Genomic DNA, 22671 nt, shown 5'->3' on the forward strand with positions numbered 1-22671 from the left:
TGTAGAATAAAAAATGCTTCATTCTGAGTTAAATCAACTTGTCTGCTGGAACTTCTTTAGGGACAATTCTTGTTTCTTCCACGAACCTGTAATAAACTGCCTGTCAATAGCAAAGCTGTAGGGTTTGAACTTGCGGAAGTCAGGGATGAAGCTCCCATGTCAGTAGGAGTGTAGGACCAGAGCTTTTTCTGCAGTAGAGAAGTGACTGCAGCACACACCTGTTAGCTGCTTCTGAAAATATCCTTTAAAACTTGAGCACTACTGAAACTACTTATAAGTCCCACTAATTACCTGAAAAGATAGTACACCAAAGAGTAGAAATAGAAAACTCATTAAAGGCTTGACAGACTAGAAATCTGTTGTAATTTTACTATGCCTTAGTAGCATACACTGTACATAAGGACAGTATTTTAGGATTAAACTAAAATAGACATGATTACAATCCACTCAGTACATTTTAGAATATGAGTTGAACTTGGTTTCCTTCCAGAATTTTTGCTGGGAACATGTTGAAGCAGACCTTTGTTCAAACTAATACAGCGAGCAAGAGTTGATGTTTCTCTGAGGAACAGAAGGAATATTTGGCTGAGGAACTTGATTCTGTCTCAGTATCATAATAGTCTGGCACAACGTGTGAAACTATTTTCACCACCCCCAAATCTCTTGTGCTGTGCCTTTACTGCTTCCACAACTGGCGTATACCTCTATGAGCATCATGACCCTCCCTGGAAACAGCAGAAGGGCCCTGTGAATTGAAGATGTTGCAGAAAATGAAACAGCTTCCAAGCGGAGGTCCCCTGATTAGCAGGGAACTGCAGGATGTTTTCTAGCGATACAGAAGGTGTTGGCTGGTGACACGTTGATTGTTCCTCTTGTTTCGGGCTTACAAGTGCATAAATGATGCCACTTAGCATTTGATGTGGAAAAGTAGGACTAAAAATGAAAGTAACAGTAGATACAAGGATAGTATCCGATTGCCACTATGAGAAGCGTGGTTTTTTCACAGTGTTAAAGGGAAGCCCTCACATACACAATGTCAGGTGGATCATGAGGCAGTCTATTTACAGTTTGCCCTTGTTCACAATGTGAAACTTTTAGTTTCAGAAAGAAATCGGGGCACTGACATCAGGCTACCCAAGAACTTTGTTCATAAGCACTGGGAGAAGAGAAGTTCAATCTGCCTTTGACATGGAAAGAAGCATTTGTATCGTGTTAATTGGGTAATAATAAAACCTTGTGATGTGTTAATTTGTTAAAGAGGAATGCATTAGGCTGGAGCTGAGGATACTTTGACATTGGATGATGAGATTTTCGATAGGCTATACTAAGGTACCCATTACACTGGGCTGGTCTCAAAATAAGATTTTAATGAAGTATTGTAAAGTCACTGCCACCTGACAGACTATTAATATGGAAGAGTCACAAATATAAACAAATTTATGTTTATGCAGTAATGTACCCATGATCATATTTAGCTTAATTAACAGGTAAACTAGATGGCTTGGATTATAAAAGAGGGGTTTGAAGAGTGGATCTTGTGTATTTTCTCTATTAGCCTCTGTTCATACATAAGCTTTTTCAGCTAAACCCAAGAAGCCATGACAACCTTGACACGTTTATGGTGTGTAGGAGCCCCCTCCAACTCCTGAATCACAGCAGCCACATGTAAATGTGGTGAACATGCTGAGGGGGAAATTATTCCCCACATTTCAATGCTTTTTAAAATGGCAAAATCAAGCCTAATCAAGTTTGGACAGTTTGGTAACAAAGGGAATCTAGGAGGTCTGAGAGAACAAGCTCTTTTACTGCAACAGCTAAGTCAAAAGGTTAGACTAAGTTAAACTAGTTGAGAATATCTGTATTGTTAGTTTGGTCAAAATAGCTACAGTCCTGCACAACTGCAAATTCATGATGTGCAAATTAAAAGACAAATACTGAGGCACAAGAGTGGTCTGGAAACTCCTTCCTAGCTAGCTCCAGAGGGTATGAGGAAGAGGTCCCCTTCCATGCCAAAACACGGAGCATCAGAATTTTTGTAGGTCAGTTACAAAATCGTGCAATTTGTGGTCTTAATTCCACAGATCCAAATTCAGCTCTGAAAATGTTAGCCAAAACATTGGCCGTCACACTTTCATCTCGTTATAGCCCTTACTTGAGCAGCATAAACACATATTCTCACACAGGGTGAATACAATTTCAGCATCATTCTGGTAAAAGCCTACATCTATTATAGTATCACTGATAATCCATTTTCAGCAAGAAATACAAATAATACACAACCCTGAGGTTTGTGTTTGAAGAAAAGCTACAGTGAATATCAACAGAGATGAAAATACAATATCCAGAGTTATCCTGAGGTTGTGCACTTGGAAATGTTGTTTGTGTAGGATTATCCTCTTCAAATAAAATGTCAATTTAATCAATAGTAAATTGAGCTGAAAACAACATACAGCTTTGAAAACATTTCAGGAAGACATCCAATATTTTTGGGACTCAAGCCAACAAAAATGGAAAGAACAGAAGGTAGCGTAGGTGGGGTAAATGGGGCCTAGCTGCTGCCTCATCAAGTGCTTATAACAGTCAAAACCATATAACAATCCATTAAAAACATATCTCGGGACTCATTTAGTAGCTGGCATCCAGCACGGCCTTCTCTCACGTATCTTTTGTCAAACATTATAATTGCTCTTCACAAGTAGGACTTACCGGTCTTTTCCTGTCTCCTTCTTGAACACCGCATCACAGTAACTCATGCGCTTTTCTGTTGTCACATAGATTTTGGCAGCTGGGTAGCTGTCAACAGTTTTCTTCAGCATGTTGTATACAATGCCATTTCCATCCTTCCTCATGTTTCGAAAAGGTCCCCAGATCACATAAACAGTGCTGTTGGTTTCTCTGAAAAAGTACTCGGGATTCTTGAGTAGGAGAGGCACGCTTGTGTGAGAGACCACTCTTACTGTTGTCCTCTTCCCAACGTCCTCCTCATAGCCCTTTGTGGGAGCATTGTTCATCCTCCATATGCACGAGGACTTGTCTATCTCAGCTCCCACCTTCTGGCCAGCCATCTGTCCTGAGTTTGAAACAATGGCACAGAGATCGCAATCTAGTTGTAGAGGCTGGAAGAGAAAAAAACAAAAATATATGGAAGTCCTTCTCTGTAAAGCATGGAGACTGAAAATTCAGTTAATAGAAACATGAGCACAGTCCAACAAATTGATAATGATACTTCTCTATCAATCCCCTTGTGCTAGAGCTGGTGGAAAACCCTGCTGCCTCAAAGTTCTAAATGCAATTCTTTTTGGTGAAATAGGTAGCAGCTGTAATCTTCTCCTTTGGTCTCCACCTTGCAAAGTCAACTAGAAAAATAATAATTTCTTTTTCTCTCTAAATGTTACTTTTTCCCCTAGAATACAATGAAAGAAAGCAGAAGCAGAGAACAATACTTAGATCAAGGCCTTTTTCTCTCTTAACAAGTTGTCAGCAATAGGAAAAATGTACAGAAAAAGTAATGCTGGCAATTTAACTATACACTGACTCTGGTTATGTGTCTGAATGAATAGTTCCCAAGTTTCTGACAGAAGTCAAACATGAACCACAACTCTAATAAACAATCTGTAGTATGGAAACCCTGCAGTTGGAAAGAGGATGTAGACACAGGAATATGGTGTGCTCTCCAGAGAACAGTTACGACCCATGAAAAATCAGAGGCAGATGGAGTGGTGACATGGGAACTAGGAACTTATCATGGGCAAAGTGAAGTCAAAGACAGTATTTCCTGAGTGCATTCCATGGTACTATTTCTCCCATGTGAATTGAAAATAGTTATCTGTTTAACAGAGATATAGGGACCTATCTGATGTTTCTTTTGCCAGAACAGAAATAATAGATGGTATCCTTTGGTTCTTTTGCACCAAAAGATTAAAAGAGGATGTCTTATGTTTAAGTTGCATTGTATGAAAACTTTGGATAGAAATCTAACAAAATAAAAAAAAAAAAAAAAAATAAAAAAGCTAGATCCATCCATAAAAGCTACAGAAGATGGTCCAGGCAACATATTGTCTGCAATTCTGACATCTAGTTTGATGAGACACTAGGTGCTTTTCTGACCAGACTTGTGGTTATTTTCCTTCAAAATCACACTTCTTTTAGTTGATGTGGATAACATCCCAGCTACATTTGACCGCTATAACCTTAGGACCTGGTGGCTGACAAAACCTCAGCTTTCTTTGGTAATGGTGTGTTGTGTAAGGACAAGAAATAAACATCTCAAGAGTGCCAAATTATAATAGAGAAAATATCAAATATTTGGATGACAATCATTATACTTAACAAAGGTGTGCCCTGCAAAACTTCTACAATAAATTTCACAGTTGCAACATTTTGATTTCTCTGTTGTGATTGGCTTGATTTCTCTGCGTGAGTGGTTCCTGAGAATGTTCTTTCCTCATTTCTTCAGGAGTTAAGGATGCCTGACTGCATGCAAAAGCATTGGCAATGTTTCCTTTACAGAACACCATGTATTTTTCATAGCTGTTGTAGTTTTAGAGAGCTGTCCTGCCTAGCTCCCTGACAGCAGGGTTGAAATCCCGGGAGATACAGCTGAACACAACAGTCTTTCTGTTTACTGCTTAGTTACAGAAACCCTCTCTGAGATACATTATGAGGACATGGCTGGGTGACCTAAACAAATCCATAAGCATAACTCACATCCTAACATGAAGCAAATTGTTAAAGTCCCAATAGATTAAATTATAGCTTTCAGGGTGAACTTTCAAAGTTACAAATGCTGAATATGAAAACTGCTAGATAGGAAAAGTCAATTTGGTCAAGAATCTGGTCCCATTTAAATCTGTCTCAACCTTGGTGTTTTTTCACAATATTCTTTCTTCTCCATTAAAATAGAGCTGCTCTCTTAAATTTGGAATTGTTTGATTTTCTGACCTTAGCTAGAAATGCACTGCACATTTTCTATTCACTGAGTGAAACTGTTCTGCTGGAATAAACTGAGTACACTCACTCCTGCAATTGTGTCCCCCACTTTTCCAGCTCTTTTGTTGTGATTCATTTATCTTGTTCCAATTTATGAAGCACTTTCATAATATCGAATGCCTGCACTAGGTCAACATATAATCTGCTCTTCTTCAATAGAGGTGGAAGCTTAACCCCTCCCAGCCCTATCTCAGAACAAATATTTTTACAATGTAGAGAAATTTTAGATGCCCTAATATGCATATGTCCCAAGAGAGAATCCAGAAGGAGTTAAAAGACTGACTGACACCCATGACAGACATCGCACTGATTGCAGCACCTTTCACTGAATTCAGTACCTTTTTGCATCATATTTTCTGCAGTATATGGGAAAGCACACAGCAATATTAATTTGCTAACCCCTATATGGAGACAGCCTCGCAGCTTGCGGTCTTGGTTAATAACTCCTACAGATAAAAGGGGCAGTTTCAATAATCCACACACCTCAGCTTTCTCATTTTCATCATTTAACATGAAATTCCTGTTTGTTATTACACCCCATCTCTGATATGGCTGTCCCATCACTTTGAGACTCACGAACTGCTCAAATGTAGTTCCTCTGCCACGGGGCTCCTATAGGATCCCAGGCACAGGGATTTGGGTGCCCAGAGGGGCCAGAACTGGGAAGTAGCTGGGTAGCTGTGGTTGCTACTTCTGCTACTAAACTAGGACACATTTGGTGGCTCCTGACAACCTTTGAGGAGCTAGAGAGATCTGCAGTTGTCCCTCTTCACCCCATACTCTGAGCTTCCTATGTGCCTCGCACCCTTTACCTGTACACGGATTTTTGGTCGCAAGGTTTCTCATGATAGCCCTAACCTGTATCAGAAACTATCACATTTCTATTTAAATTGCTGTTTTGTTTGTGTTAAGGATGAACAGAAGCAGAGAGCCAATTCTTGCACAAAGAAACCAGAATACAGAGATACGGAAACTGGAGAATCAGAGAAAATGAGCCTTGCTGGTGATCTGTTTTACGGTTACCGGAAACTGATTACAGGTGTCCATATTGCAAACACCAGGATAGCAATTAAATGCTAACTCGGCAGCAGCCTTATCAGAGAAGCCAAAAGATGAGTCTGGCAGGCAGTGCAGGCTATCCTCTTGCCCGCAGAGCAGTTCAGCAGCAATGGGGCTGAGAAAGACTGGCAGGAACATGGAAACCTGCGCTGATACTCCTTATGCTCTTTAGTCCAAGAACAGCAGTTAAAGGTTTACCTGTACCTTTCACAAGATCTTCACTCACTTGCATGGTAGATATATCAGCTAAAGAAAAAAAGATAAAGAACTTTTCTTCTTCTTTTATGTATTTAGACAGCTACTTCACCTCTAGACACCAAGGGCTCTGACCTAGTATCTTTGATAAGCTGCTTTTTGCTCCTCAAAAATTATTCATGTTGTCGCTGCCCAGAAGGACACGGAACTCCTCAGCAGAGTAGCTGGGCACGATTCTGACAAATTGTCCCATCTTTTTCCTGAGTGATACATTGTAACTCTTGAGGAGCACTTATATTTTAATCAGAAAAGAAAATGAAATGTCTGACCTTTCCATTTCCTGTGCAAGCTTACAGACAATAGAAAAGATAATTAAAACTGTGAGTTAGGACTTGCAAAACAGTGCTGCATCTCTAGCAAAGAGAAATAGCTGTGTAATAAAGGTCACTTATCAAACAGCTCTAGTTATTAAATCTTTGCATTTAGCACTGAAGTGGCTTCACAGAATCAAAGGTCAAACCATTAAATAACAAAAACAGCCAGAATTAGAAAAGGTCACAAAACACAGTTCTGTTCCACAGAGGATTTTGATATTTGGAAATTTGGTTACTTTCCAATCTGAACACCCCCTGGCCCCAATCATTTCAAAAGTCTCCACCAAGTGAATGACATTCCAGCTACAGGACCTTTTGTATGGGTCAGTTTCCCAACAGCACAGACCCCGGACTGCCAAGCTCCCCTGCCACGGCCCCATGGGGCTGCCAAAGACCAAAGGGGATGTGACCTCAGGCCAGGTCTCTCAGACGTCCTGGCCAAGCCTTCAGCACAACCCATCCGATTTCTGGAGGCTGGTGGAGCCCGACAGCACAATGTCTTGACAGAGCATTCCCGTGCCAAGCTGCCATCTTCATCAACGTCGCCTGATTCTTTTCACTTGGACCAAATCTAGCTCCGGACCTAAGCAGATGTAATTCACACTAATGAAAAGCTTAATTCCTCCTGAGAGTGCCTGGTGCTGTGGGCTCGTGGTGCACTGCAGAGCTCACCCCAACCCACCAAGCCCGCTTCGCTCTGCAAATCCCACAACTAATCACAGCGATAGTTAGGAAATTCAGATTAAACTTTCCCAATTGTTACTTTAACAATATGATTGTAATTTTGTAAATTGGACGCAATGCCCATTCACTACATAATGAGGCAATTATTAGCAGCTCACCACATATTAATTTGCTCCTTTAATGTTGAAACAAATGAGATCTTTTCTTGTAATCATCCTATTTGAGTGAATTCTAACAAAGCCGATTGAACAAAGCTCCAGAGAGACTTTCTTTATTTCAATGCCATTTATTCTCCTACTCTTCTTGGACGTCTTTAGAGTTTCAGAGGATACAACATTTATAATGATGCCAACAGGGAATAGATTTTGCGTTTATTCTTCTTGATGTTCTTTTGAGGTCTTTCAAATGAAAGGTACAAGAGAGGCATTAACCATCCAGCACTGTTTTTATTGCTTTTCTCTACTTTACAAGCAAAAAATGTATTTTTTTCCTGTGTTTCAGTAACGATTAACCAAGCTGGTTTTATCCGCACTTACTCACTTTTTTCAGACCTTTGATTGACACGAAAGACTTGCCAGGCTTCTCTAAGTGAAAATTCAGCACATTCAAAGAAAAGAAAGATAGTGCCATGTTTGCTTGTGTGTTCACCCCACAGGTCTGGTTATCCTGAGTTCGTGGTTATCCCCACCTGTGGCAGTGCTTTTTTTTATATTCAGATGGTTGCTTTTGGTCCCAGCCGCCGGCATCACATCTCAGCAAACATCTCTGTCTTCATAAAATTTAATGCTAAGATTTCATAAAGATTTTAACATTTTGACATTATTTTGAAATAAGCCCTATGCCTACGTGCATTCCATTTCCAAATAAATAGAATATGATCTGCCCCTGCATAAGGCTGTTCCTGTGACTCAGGTGCCTGGTCTATTTTATTTAGATGATTGTCACTGATACATATATAAGTGCTAGCGGGAAGTTTTTATTTAAATTGAATGAATTGGAAGGGAACCCATAGGAGCCACATAATGAGACTAATCTTGCAGCAAGAGACTGAATAAATAAACTTCACCGAAATTCTTTCCGTACACACTGACCCAGTTGTTAGAGAAGTGCTAGTCCTTGATTTGCAGCTCATGTTGCAGCTCTCTAAAATGTTTGGTATCAGTCCTTCTCTTGAACAGGTATCCTGTGCATTCCTGATGTCAGTGGTAAAGAGACAGAAAAGGGAAGGAAGCTCAAACGTTGTGCAGAGGTTTAAACTTGCATGCCAGAGTTTCCAGCACTATCTGAACTTGCATTCAGCAAATGCAGTCTTGAAACGTTTTAGCTTGCTTTCTCATGGAGAAAAAAAAAAAAAAAAACACTTCTGAACATGAACCACAGTGCAAAGTGATGCAGTGTCATCTTTCTCACTTTGAAGACAGCTCCAGTTACTCCATGCCAGCTCGTACCTTTTTCAAGATATAGCAGAGCAAATGCTCGCCAGAATGTCGTTGATTTTGCTGCTGCTATTGGGAACAATACAGGCAGCTTTGAAACAAGGCAAGAATCAAGTACAGCTCAAATACCCGAGAACTGAAAAATAAACGCCTCAAGGAAATATGAGAAAACTCTGAGTAGCAACAGGGTCAAGCATATGACCTACAAAGAAGAAATCGGAAAAGTCGATCTTCTTGTGTATTTTTCTCTATTCTAAAATAAAGCAAAAACTGCAAAGTCAAAGATAACACTCCTCTTGATATTCCCATACAATAAACTTCTGGTAAATATAGGTCCTGGCTGATCAAAATATTTTAACTTTCTACTTTAAAAAAAAATCATATTTAAATAGGTCTCTAAAATTGAATTTAAATTCTTCTTCAATTGAAAATTTTGCTATGTTATGCAAAAGTTAAAGCACGGCAGTTTATACTAACAGAGTGCTCCCATTCATTTTTTCCCTCCTTCCTGATTCCCAACTAAAACTTCATTGAAACTGGAGCCTTTTAAATAAGTTTAGACTAGCATTTTCTCGTGGAAAAAATCAACTATCAAGATATTTCTGATAGCTCTATTGGCAAAAAAAGTCTCAAAAATAGAGACAGGACAGAGAGTAATTAAAGAACATTAGAAACTGTTTTGTCTCTATGTGGAGGGTTAAGGAAGGTAGGAAGCTGCCAGAGTCGGTGTTTCAAGTACAAGGACAGAGCCAGCAAAGACAAAGCCCTGGAGGACCGATGGCCAGCAGGCCTGGGGACTGTCGGTACAGAGAGGCAAGTGAAGAAAGTTTTGCCCTAAGGCATTGCCTGAAGGATGTGGGAAGCATCCTTCTCGTCCTGTGGGGAAAGCAGAAGCCCCATTTTAGTTCATGGCTCAGGTGCTTGGTAGACTCCCCTATCCTGATGTATGATGGCAGGAAGGATGTGCTCCTATTAACAGAATTGAGTACTTTGCAAAAGGGAAAGGAAATAAATAGAAGTAGGATACCAAAAGAGAAGACACAAGAGAAAAAGAAAAAAAAAAAACTCAGAGAAGTGAAACAGGCTATGGAAAGGTCGAATATAAGTTAGTGTTTGAAAGAGAGAGATGTATGGGCACAGAGGATTTGGGGAAAACTAAAATACTGATCCATAGCTGGTGAGATAACCCATGGTGTCTGGGAATGAAAACTAGCACAAGGGAAGATCCAAAACCACCTAAAGATATTTGTTAACATAGAAACTAACTTTTGTGAAGAAAGCTTTATCAGACATGTCAATCAAACACCTCAGCATTAGGCAGAGAAGAACTGTCTTCATTTAAACTGCAGCTGCTCAGGCAGAGAACAGATGGGGACAGACAGTCATCCCAGCGTACAGTGCTACAGCTTGGAGGTAACCAGAAACCCTGACAGCAGTAGACATACAGATGTCTACAGTTCCAGATCCACCTAATTAACACCTCTGAATCAGGGGGGAAAAAAATAAATCGTCTTTGGTATATAAAATATCACGACAAAAATAAAAACATGCACAAGAACATAATTGGAAATGTTCGTGTCAAGCATTTGAGGATCAAATGCCTACATTTTATGGGGGGAAGCATCCTCTTTTATGCCCACTCTATGCAGCAAGTTCACACAATAGGCACTAAAGTAACACTGACTCTGAAAAACTTCCTATGAAAAAAAATAATTTCCCAGTTTCTCAAATATTACCCAGGAAAAACAAACTCTATCGGTTCTAGAGTACCCCTAATTTCATTCCAGTGGTCTAGCTGATGACCATAAATAACCATTATGTTTGTCACACTCCATCTATCACTCATTTGCAAATATACAGCCTTTGAAATACCATGGCTTTGTAATAGTTCAAAAGCCGGGAATTCTTCCAAACAAATGCCACTTGCTGAATGCTGAGTACAATAAGACATTTATCTTCACATCTGCCACGTTGCTCACTTGCTCTCATTAGCGCTTCATGACTCTTGAATTTCGTGCACAAAAACATTACTGGAAACGTACAATTTAAACCAGACACTGTCCAAAGAATTTCATAAACAACTCCAAACACAACCAGATAGTTTTGACTACAGCACTTTTATCTCTGCCTTGTAAAACGGTATTTTCAGAAGCACGGTCAAAGAGTATTTGTTACCAGCAAGTTATTAGGATCATAATTTTTAGGTTTACTTTTATTTTTGGCAATTCCCCATTTATATTGTATTTCTTCTCTGTTTTTTATATGTAGCAATACGGAAGATAAAATTTGTTTCTTCTCTATACAGGCATATTTGCTCAGCAAACAATACAAAACACAAGGAGGTAAAATGTCGTTTACAGCTCAAGGAGACATAAAAGGGGGAACATACCCTTAGCTGAATGGACTGAACAGTGAGTGAATCACAGTGTAAAGGACAAAACCAGCTTCTACATCCAACATCACATATGGCAGTAGAGCTCAGGTGACGTATAACAGATAGCCTAATCCTTCCATCCAGATGGGACTTCAGAACGACGACATTGAAAACAACTGCGGCCAAAAGGACTCTCTCCACAAACGCTGGTTTTTGGTTTTGTTTTCTGCACATAATGGCAAGTAGCTGTGCAAAAAACAGTGAGAATTCTTCACTCCGACGTTGCCCACCATAATGCTATGTCTAAGGAATTCTTTGTCACATATGCAAAATATTGGTGAGAATGGGAGACATGATTACTCTGTAACCACTGACTTTCATTTGTATTTATTACAAATACCCACAGATGGCGGTAAAGTATATAATGTATACAGTAGATTTGTTCCAAGTTTGCTTCCTCTAATAACCTCCTACTATCAGCTTTCACCATTAATCATAGGCCATTATCTAGAAACTTACTTGGCTGAATTAAAGATGCAGGAATGGCTGTTAGGCCCCCAGTCTAAATACATTTGAAAAATGTGTACTCAGATAAATTATGGGACTTCTAAATCTAAGTTTGCATCCTATTTCAGGTCAATTTATTTGGGATCTGGTATGGGGAAATGATATCAAGGTAAGCAGTAAAAACTGTTAGAAAAAAACTAGCTCGTATTCGTATTCCCAGTAAAAATATATATATTTTTGCATGAATATCAGCCTAACAGGCTGGAAGCCTAACCTCTAATTTACTCCAGTTCCATGCTGTCTAGACCTATTATTTAATTTTCTCTCTCTTGGTGGTCTATCTATCAAATTATTTGTATGCATGGAAGAAAAGTGATAAGCTAAAATGCTAATTATCCATTTTTCTGAAATTAAAAAAAAAAAATCCATGCCAGGAATAACAATAAGTTTTATTACAATAGCATTAAAACCAGTAGCATTTTTCATTTGACAAAATAAGCCTTAAGAAGCTGAGTCCAGTGTTTTTAATTGCAGGATGCCTTATCTAAAAAAGAATACATGCTTGCTTCTGGCCACATTCATTTCTTTTCACTTCATTGGTATATTGGGAGCATTTGCTGTACCACGTTATGACTGTCAGCTTTACTGACAGGCTATCCTGGCCTGTATAACAGGCTATCCTGGCCTGTATAAGAAGCAGTGTGGCCAGCAGGTCGAGGGAAGTGATTGTGCCCCTGTACTCGGCTCTGGTGAGGCCGCACCTCGAGTACTGTGTTCAGTTTTGGGCCCCTCGCTACAGAAAGGACATGGACGTGCTCGAGCGAGTCCAGAGAAGGGCGACCAAGCTGGTGAGGGGTCTGGAGAACAAGTCTTACGAGGAGCGGCTGAGGGAGCTGGGCTTGTTCAGCCTGGAGAAGAGGAGGCTCAGGGGCGACCTCATCGCTCTCTACAGTTACCTGAAAGGAGGCTGTAGAGAGGTGGGGGTTGGTCTATTCTCCCACGTGCCTAGTGACAGGACGAGGGGGAATGGGCTAAAGTTGCGACAGGGGAGTTTTAGGTTGGATGTTAGGAAGTACTTCTTTACCGAAAGGGTTATTAAGCATTGGAACGGGCTGCCCAGGGAGGTGGTGGAGTCACCATCCCTGGAGGTCTTTAAAAGACGTTTAGATGTAGAGCTTAGGGATATGGTTTAGTGGAGTACTTAGTGTTAGGTCGGAGGTTGGACTCGATGATCTTGAGGTCTCTTCCAACCTAGAGAAATCTGTGAATCTGTGAATCTGTGAATCTGTGAATCTGTGAATCTGTGAATTTACAAATGTTTAAAAACTTCTGTAGAAATGCCATTTCAGGCTAAAACTTCTTTTACAAGGTCCTAGTCCAAAAAATAAATTGTTTTAAATATCTTTTTAATTTATTTAAATCACTTTAATTGCAGAAAGATACAAGCTTACATTTCCATTTTTCAGACATCTGAACTTTCAAACACTGCAGCATTGGGCACTAGGACAGAAATTTAAACTGCATTGGAGGGTTCCGCTTAAATAATTAGGAAGACTTATTTTAAGGTCTTCTAAGTCATTAATGGAAACTGTTGGAGCATAGCTGCATTTTAAAATCTTTGATGCTAAAGGTCTGTTTCAAATGAAAAATCTGTTGCAAACATATTCTCTTCCGATTGCTTTTACACAACTGACCCAGTGCATATGTCCACCAACCATATTTCATCTGTGCAGATTCCATTGCAGGCACTAGTGTGAACCACGGACTAACATCACCTACCATAACTCTGTAAGCACTCTCAGCTGGGAACTACCAAGTTAAATGATTTGCAAATAATTCACAGATCAGTCTTTGTTGGTTCTCCTTCCTCATGGAGCTCGATGGCGCAGCTTATGCCATCAGCATATTCCCCACCACCCCCTCACTTACAGGGCTGTGCTGAAGAAAAGCCCTAGACACGCTGACCTGTCCCAACTCACCGGGTCCGAGGGATGTGCCGGCCACCGCAGCGTCACTGTGGGGCTCAGAGGAGCGAGGCCTGAGGAGGTGCTGCACAATGCACGCGCACAGGTCAGGTGGTAAGTTATGAGGCGAAGCATGGTAGTAGCAATTGCAAAATAAAATATTACTAAAAAATGAAAATAATAAACCCTATCAATCTTTTCTCCACTACATAGGTATAGCAAGCAAGGAAACGGGAAGGAAACTTCTCATGTGGGGTGAGAATCCATACAGGACTGGGCTCAGCAAGACATCCTCTAATATTTTATAAATTATATGAATTTTTATTACAAATTTATACATTGGACCATGATTCTACAATTCTACATTTCAACCCTGCCTCTGAGTGCACAGGGTCTGTGTGTTGGTTTGCTTTTTTAAAAATCTGTTGACTTTAAGGAACCTTGTGACTCCTTGTGCTTCCAAGGACTGTAACGACAGTAGAATCTTTTCTGTTTGATAACTTGAAAAGCAATCATAAAGGTGAACACCAAATCTCATCAGCTGCTCTGCAGCTCCAACTGATACAGCACGGAGCACGATGGTTCCGACAAAGCAGATTCTTGGGGACAGAAATGAGGATGGAAAGTCAGTGCCCTCTGATGGTATCCACCTGCTGACCACTTTGGTTTGTTGGCACCATGAATATATGTCAGCTGATGGCCTTGTGTTTTAGACAGCAAGGAGAGAGAACAGAAGACTGACAACTACCTTCTACAGCAAACTGGTCGTGCCTCCCCTCCTCTCTTCCTTACAGCAGGATGCTGCCCCATGCCACAGGCACTGTCGTACCTTTGACTCACAACTGCACATCGGCAACTGGAGGTGCTAAGGTCCATCTGCCTCAAAGAAAGTCTGAGAGACTATGCTACGCAGCTAAGTGAAAAAATCCATTCCACTGAAGTCATCATAAAATTATAAAATAATCAACCAAAAAAAAATGCCCTTATAGATTACAGCTGGTGTTGAGCAAAAAAAAAAACAGCAATGAACCTTGGCTGGCATAAAAATAAGATTTCTTCATTTCCGTGAACAGCATATATCAGAAAACTTCTTTTTGTTTTTCTTTTTTAATTATGTTAGTTAAATGTTCTCTTGTCTGTTTAATGACTTTGAAGATAAGGTGTATATATATTTCCACAAATATATAAACAAAACTAAAAGCAGTAACAGAGGTGTATGTGGAGGGTTTAGATGATGTATTAATTTCATTACAAGAAAATATTTACAAAGCAAATGTGAAAGCTTTGGCATCTTTTCTCTATGAGTCATATCAGTGTAGAGTTATAGATGCAGTAGGAAGAAAAATTTGTGCGCTTGTGTTCAACTAGCTCATCATATGTGTTCTCAGCTATGCAACGGTATTCCTTATTGCTAAAAAGGACCAAGGGAGATGAACTGAGGAAAGAATACTGATTGGCTACATATGTCAGAAAGATCACTTTTTTAGCGAATATACTTTCATAGCAAAGAACAATTAAACTTTGGAACAGGTGCTTAGAAAGACTGTAGAGTTTCCACCCCTAGAGATTTCCAGAGTTTGTTGAGGCAAAAACCTGACCTAACCTTGACGTTAGTCCGATTTAAGTAAGATGGTGGACAAGGTGAACTCTGGAAGTCACTTCCAACCCATTTTTCTCAATAATTCTGTAATTCTATCACTTTAACAGCCAAGTTGAAGCTGAGTACATTTCTATGAAAATGAAGATACATGTTTTTAATAGTGAGGAGTATTCATCATTGGGGAGAAGAAAAAAAAACACCAGAAGATAATTAGAGAAAATATTTATCTTCTTCCTTGTCTGTTCTTGGTTGTTTCTATCACCTATCACACACAAAATCAAATATAAAATACAAGAGAGAGAAACATTCCTAAAATGAAAATAGGATGATAAGATTTGATCTGCATATCGTATCACAGTCCTACACAGAACCTACACCTAATAAATCTTATTCCTGATTAAACATAATTAGGCATGGTTACAACCCTGGAACCCAGACTGAGCAAAGCTCCCAAGCACTCCAAGCACTCCCAGTACACCCCACCAGTGCAGCACAGGGCACGGGCAGGCAGCACAGTGCAGTTTCCTTCATGGCAGAGATGAACCAGCTCCCAGGACTGCTAAATGGGGTGGTTCAAATAGTTTAGGTTCATTACTTCATAGGATATTTGTAGAGACTAAATTTTAGTTCAGCCTTCCCTCTAAGTTCCCTCTAAGTCGTGTTAGCAATGGATATATGAGGTGACACGGATCACTTCATGCCTCAAGACCGAGGCTGAGAGTCCTTGTTACTGCTTCCAGCTTACGAACGGTGGTGCCCCCACTAGCACTGGAACATGGCTGAGATGTAGAAGCGGTAAGTCAGTGGAGTCTGAGGTTAGGAGAGGGGTAAAATTAAAAATAAAAAAAACTGATTGGACAAATCTTTTCCAAAACAGAAGCCAAGAGCGCTGTCATGTGCCAGTGATCACTGATCAGCAAGCTGCAGCTTCACAGCTGGAGGGCTGCAGAGATTGTAACGTACAGGCTGAGATGGAGGGGAAGGAGTGGAAGAGGTATGTTGCAAGAAATCAGATGCCAATTGCATTCTAGAGAAATGGGAAAACTCCCATACAATCAGATCCACAAAGCTGCAACTACAATACACCAGAATTATAGCGGCTACGAAATGCAGGATGATGAAAACCAATTCTGAAAAAGTATATCACAAGTAAATGCTGTACTTATCCCCTCCCCTTGGAATAACTCCACTATAGTAGCAAAAACATTGCCTGTTCTGTCACAAGATCCTCACAAAAATCCTGCAGACCCTGTTTTTCAAAAGAGCAATAATGAAAAAATAAAGTCCTGTGGTGCTTTTCCTCTATCAGCCCTGTTTATGAATTCATAGCGCAGCATGAAGGTTATTAAAATCCCATATGTGAGAACCACACGCAGCACAAGGAGATATGAATTGGCATTCCGCAGAGATAATGCTATCTAATGGGCAAAACAAGTAGCATGGTTTCATTCTTATTCAGAGTACATTTGGAAAGGGCAGAGCATCTGGCTGCGGCTCGTGGGTAGGTAGCCATGCACAAACCATTTCTTCTTCTCACCTGTTGGTTAATAAGTTAAATGTAAAGAGCATGGCCGTTATCTTGTTAGGCCTTGATATTCCCCGGACACCCTTTTACCCACAAACCATTTGACATGGAGGGGATTAAATGCTATTTGGGCTACCCAGACACTGTACCTATTAAACACATGGCTGTTTACTTCCACTTACATGCATTTCAAATCAAAATGCAATTAACTGTGGAAATAACCAATACACCTCATAAATTAATTCCAGGGTTCTGCCCATCCAATAGTTTAATTATTTTCTAGAATTATTAATTTAATTCCCATTTTGTTGTTGAAGCAAAATAGTTAATCCTGTGCTTTATTTTGCTGCCAAAATGATTTGGTCCAAAGTAGCACAGAGCTGTTTGGAGCACCATCAGTAGCTGGAAGAACTTCAGGGGAAAAATAAACAAAAAATAACAAAAAAAAAACTGTTTGGGAAGAAAGGTTTATGAAAAAAAAAAAAAAAACAACTAGCAAAACATAGACACACAAAAAGTTTCCCCAGATCTCAAATGCTCTGAAACTTCTGCTAAAGAAAGAGCAACCCCCAGTCCCTGATTCTAAAAACCTTGACGAGTCAAATTTAACATCGAATGTCTAAAACATCTACTTCAGGACGACGGTCAAAGGTTTGCAAGGCTGTTTCTGTCTCGCACAGACAATCAGTCAGTCAGCTGTCACAGTAAAATCACAGGTGTCTGATGGTAGCCATCATTAACAACAGAGATGGAAAGCCCTCCAGAACGGGGAAGGCAGGGGCTGCCATGAAACAACATGAGACACAACCATCTTCTGGCAGGATTAAAATCTGCTTTGGTTGCTCGGTATTGCAGCTCTTGCTGCAGAAAGCTTTCCTTACCCACATCTCTGCGATCAGCCTCCCCCACTTGAACAATCATTGCAGAAATTCAGCAGTGGGATGATGCTGGGAAGTTTGTATTCAGATCTGATCTCTTTTTAATTTTAGGAGTGTTCAGACTCAAGATTCTCATTTATACCAAATTATACACTCTTTCAGCTGCACCTTTCAACCTTGTCACTATGTGATAGGCCCCATCACAATATTACACCATCTGTTTCTGCTGTTGGATACTACTTACACGCTACAATCAACATCACTGTCAGGAATTATATCTATATCAATATTTTTCTGAGGCAAAGGAGGGAAGACAGTGAAAAAAAATTAAGTTTAAAAACTACAGTTAAAAATCCTTATCCTCTAATGACTCCTGCCTTCTAAACTGTCCGCCTTTATGCAGGAGAGAATTTGATTTAGGATTTGCTACCCCATTAGGATTAACAACATGCTTTGGTACAGGAACCACTCAATGAGAAGCACATTAAACATAACAATAACTTTCTGTGGCACGCCATTGCAAATAGAGATGGTTCCTATCACCCTTCCTATCATCTTCACAACTAAAGTATAGTTGGATATTTCACACCATTCCACAAACAAGAGCTCTTTGCTTGAATTCAGCATGCAAACAGAAGACCAGTAGCTGAAAACTACAAGTTTCTGTTAGCAGACAATTCCTTTATGTTTGTTTTGGGGTTTGTTTGCTTCCCTTTTTTTCCAAAGGATGAGGAAAATAGATCTCAGGGGCAAGAGCTGGGTAATATTTTGGTTTGCAACTGAATACCAAGATGAGCTTTGTATATGCCTCCACAATCTCATGAGCATTGCCTCATCACTTCACAAACATTTAAATTTCTTTTCAGAATTGGCCTTAGATACAGAGGAGGTGACTGATCCAAAACTGCAAACCCTTACAATCCCCACCACTTAGCACACATTCAGCCTTAGACTTGCAAGCGTCTTCTGTCTCAGATTAAATCATTAACTTTGGTATTTAAAATTCTACACGATGCCCAGAGTACAAGCTTCCTGTGGTCCTAATTTTCAACCTCCATCTCTTTGGCATCTAAGAACAAGACTGTGATGTAAAAAAATCCCCGAATCTGGCAGAGGAGATCAAAGAAGCGCTGTCACACAACCTCTTAGATCTTCTTTTTCCCTTCTTGCTACCAAATAAAAATTAGCCATTTATAGTTAACTTTTACTTCCTGTCACCTTACCAGTTAACTCACAGGAAAAACTTCCCTGTGATGCTGAGACAGTCCATTTTCTTCAGAATCTTTAGAATTGTTAAATGAACATCTTCTCACGGTGATGAATATTTAATGTATCAGTTTAATTTAAATGTCATCTGTTATTACTTTCCTTGGAGGGCTGTGCATTTTTTTCTTGTTATTGTTGTTCTTGATTTTGTTTTTGTTGTTGGTGGTGATTTTGATAGATTAGAAATATCTGAGCCTCTGACGTGTGTACTGATTTGTATTTAGATCGCTGTCCAAAGAGCAACAGCTGACATACAGAGACAGGCAACCTGCTGATACTGGAGCTCGAGAACGCTGTTCCATGGACACTTCCAAGATGTACAAAAGTGTTCAAGATGCAAAGTGGATTCATTGCTGCATCACCTGATGAATGACACATCTTGTTTGACCTTGTGTCAAAGGAAAACATGTTTATATATGTAAATATGTCAACTTGAATTTGTCTTCCTGCATTTTTAATGTGGACAGCAGAACTTCACTGCTCAACACAAACTCTTCTGTACACCTGCACCTTTAGGATGTGATTCTTAATTCCTTATTTAAACTACTACTCTCACCTTAAAACACACTGATTGTTTTTCTTACCATGAAGTATTCTATGGTTTCTCCAGTGATGATTCATAATACAGAAGGATTCAGAGCCCAAACGCTGGGTCTTTGCATTCTTGCAAAATAGTCAGGAACACAGAGCTAAATCTTCAAATGCCTTGAAGGGAAAATTGACTTCTCTTAATCCTTGCTGCAGCTAAAGAATACTCCAGCTTCACCTAGGAATCAGAACAGCCCAGCAGAAGCTTAATTTTTCAAGATTTGTGGTGTGCTAGCCTAGGAAGATGCACACAATGCATTTATTCCATAGGGATGCCAAGATTTTATTGCCTCCGCTTGAAACAAAAAGACTGGTAATAATATGTAATTTTTTCCAGATACATGAAGTAATGATTTGTGGTTTTGAAAAGGCACAGCTACAGTGTAATTGCATTGTGTAATTACAATTCCGGCACTTTGGAGGAGGTGGAAGGTAAGGTCACCTTCCAGAACAGAGAAAATGACCCTTTTTAAAGAAGTAGATGAAGAAACATGTTCTAAGGGCTTGGAGGTTTTCTACGTGCAGTTACCTTTCAGGTTGGAACTCAGCTCTGTCTGAGGATACTCTGTTTCTGCGCAACGCTTTTTGGGTGATGCCCACAGCAAGTCAGGTCACTGTAAGGTTCTGATGCTGCAAAATACATCAGCTTTTCTTTTTCTTATGCTATTGGATTATTTGTACTTCAGTCACAAGCTTACAGTATTTTGCTCCATGCTGAAAATAAGAGTGCACCCCTGTTTCTTTTTCACTGCTACTAATATTACAAAATATGAGGAAAAAAAAATCCACATTGCTGTTACCTTAGCTGCCCAAAATAAGCCTTACTGCATCTGTGCCAAATCGGGTGAGGGGTGGGAACTGCTTTTTGTTCTTCTGACCTTGGGAAATAAAAACTCGCTAGAGCTTCCCTTCATCTTCCCACTTCATTTCTGCCAAGTCACAGAACAAAATAAATATCCAAGAAAAAAAAAAAACTTCTATCAGTCTTTTGAATACTTTTGGGACAGAAATCACTTAGAAGTGATGTGTCAGGGCACCTTGTCTGTTTCTTCGTCTCCTCTTCTCAGCCTAAGGATGGTATTGAAATAGCAAAAGCACTTATAAGTGCTGTTTGGGGCATAAAATCCCCTGCCATTCATCTCTCACTAGGCCAAATTTTGAAAAGAAAAGCACTCAGAAGCCTCTTTTGGTCTCCATCTACATTTTTTTTTCTTTTCTTAGATGTGTTTTGAAATAAAAATAGAAATGAAATGCTATTTTCACTGGTTTGATGTTCAAATCAGGCATGTCTCCTCTAATTTCTTCCTTTTGCATTTGCTCTGTAGCAAATACCAGTTTTGGTCTATACTTCATTTCATTTCTCTCTGTTTTTAATCTCACCCCACCACCACCACCATTGAAATAATGAGATTATGACGTTATAATCTTATTCCGAGCATGGCCTTTGATTTCTATGGATTTCTATTCCAGAAAAAGATATATCTGTTGTGCTGGCCAGATGACAGCAATATAAACATTTCATTAATTTAATTGATTTATTAGCTTTCTAAAGTGGAGGAGCTGACACTGACAATGCCAGTAAACGTGTGCTCAGTGGCAACAAAATCATCACTACAGTTTTTAATAACTATAACTATATATATATAAAATCCTGAGACATACATAAAGGGTTATGAAATGATCTTTTCAGTCTATTCAGCAGCTATGACAGTAAATTCAGTCTGGGCATTTGACTTCAGCACAGATTTGGATCAGCTGCTGAAAGGACAGAAAAAGCAAAAAGAAAAATCCATGGCCTAGAAAACTTGACCAGTAATGGAAAAACTGGGTTAGGGCAGAGAAGAGAAAATGGAGGAGATGCGATAAGTGCCTCCAAATATGTAAAACATGCTGCAAAGGATTCTCCATGTCTGTTCTACATGAGCAGGGTGGTAGCAAGTGAGATTTGGGTTAGAATTTAAGCTGCTTTCTAACAAGCGATATAATAAAACACTGTTATAAACAATCTTGCCTGGGGCACGAGTACTAACTAGATAACTCCTGAGGTCCTTTCTTACCCTGTTGTCAGTGATTCAGTGGGTTTAATAGGCTGATATACATACAGCACTTCACAATTTAGCCTTCCTGGGTAACGCCAAAGAAAGCAGGTGACTTTCTGTGCTGTACAGCAACCGCTCAGCGCTGTGCCCTGCAACACATGGAACAGTAGACATCCAGGTATTCGAGTGAAAAAGGCAGCTGGGCATGTGTGTGTGTGTGCCTTGCAGGGGGTGTAATTAATTTACTAGCAAGCAAACTGCAGTTTGACATACCTTAATCCACAGAGAAGCCAATAAAACGAGAACAAATCTAGTTCTCCATAGTGTAGCAACAGCAATGACAACAACTTCGAACCTGCTGGAGATTCAAGAACATCTTGTTCAATATTTCTGGTTGTTTTAAGATAGTCACGTGTTTCTCACTTTCAAGTTCAAGTTACAGCAAAATGAAACTGAAATGGAGGAATACACTAGCCCATCACCTTTTAAGGTTCCTGCTGAAATGCTACTTAAATGCAACAGAAGCGTTGCAGTCAACTTTTTTATGTTGTTGTTACCTTAAGTATTCCTAACAAACTCCTGCTTCTCTACAACAGAAGACAAAGCTGTCTTTGAACAAAAGCTGTATTTCTTCTTAGATTATGATAGCTCTAGGCTTGCTTTTTTTTATATTTTTTTTTTCAGTAAAAAGAATGGGAGTAATTGTGGAATAAAGTACCACTCATCATGAGTGAGCGTATCAAATTCTGGTCTATTGTAAGCTCTGTCAAATGCTAAGCAATTAGACCCTGCTTTCAAGGTCACTTAAATAATATGGTGTATGAGTTATTTTTCAAAAGCCGCCTAATGTACATATCACTGTCTGAAACAGTGATGTCTACACTGACTGTGGTGTTGAATGCATATTTCAAGTATAGAAATATCTGTCTGTGCAAAAAAATTTTTTTTTAAAGTCAATCTGTGGGTGTGCATTTTCACATGTTTCTGATCAGCTTTTCACTGCTGCTTTCCAAAATCAGTGCCATATTGTCAGTGTCATCTTCACATATAGCTATGAGTGGAAAATGGATCAGACACTACAAATTGCTCAAGGGCAGTGAAGCCTTGGAGGACCCTTCTGCAAAAAGTTCTGAACACAGAGCCCGAGCCACTGTTGCTCTGAGTTTCCTTGGTGGGATTCTCCCGTGACGGCA

General features: G+C 39.7%; 1 protein-coding gene across 5 annotated transcripts in view; it reads right to left on the minus strand.

Moving 5' to 3' along the window:
* The window catches only part of ST6GALNAC3 (ST6 N-acetylgalactosaminide alpha-2,6-sialyltransferase 3), a 238283-nt gene that overhangs the window by 74955 nt on the left and 140657 nt on the right, over positions 1–22671 (minus strand). For all 5 annotated transcript variants that reach the window (XM_048059047.2, XM_067001649.1, XM_048059048.2 and 2 more), the window contains exon 3: positions 2707–3116. In XM_048059047.2, the coding sequence (XP_047915004.1) occupies positions 2707–3116 (410 nt within the window). The remainder of the gene's footprint in view (positions 1–2706; positions 3117–22671) is intronic.

This window comes from Anser cygnoides, chromosome 8 (genome assembly GCF_040182565.1).
Source record: "Anser cygnoides isolate HZ-2024a breed goose chromosome 8, Taihu_goose_T2T_genome, whole genome shotgun sequence".
NCBI classification, from domain to species: domain Eukaryota; kingdom Metazoa; phylum Chordata; class Aves; order Anseriformes; family Anatidae; genus Anser; species Anser cygnoides.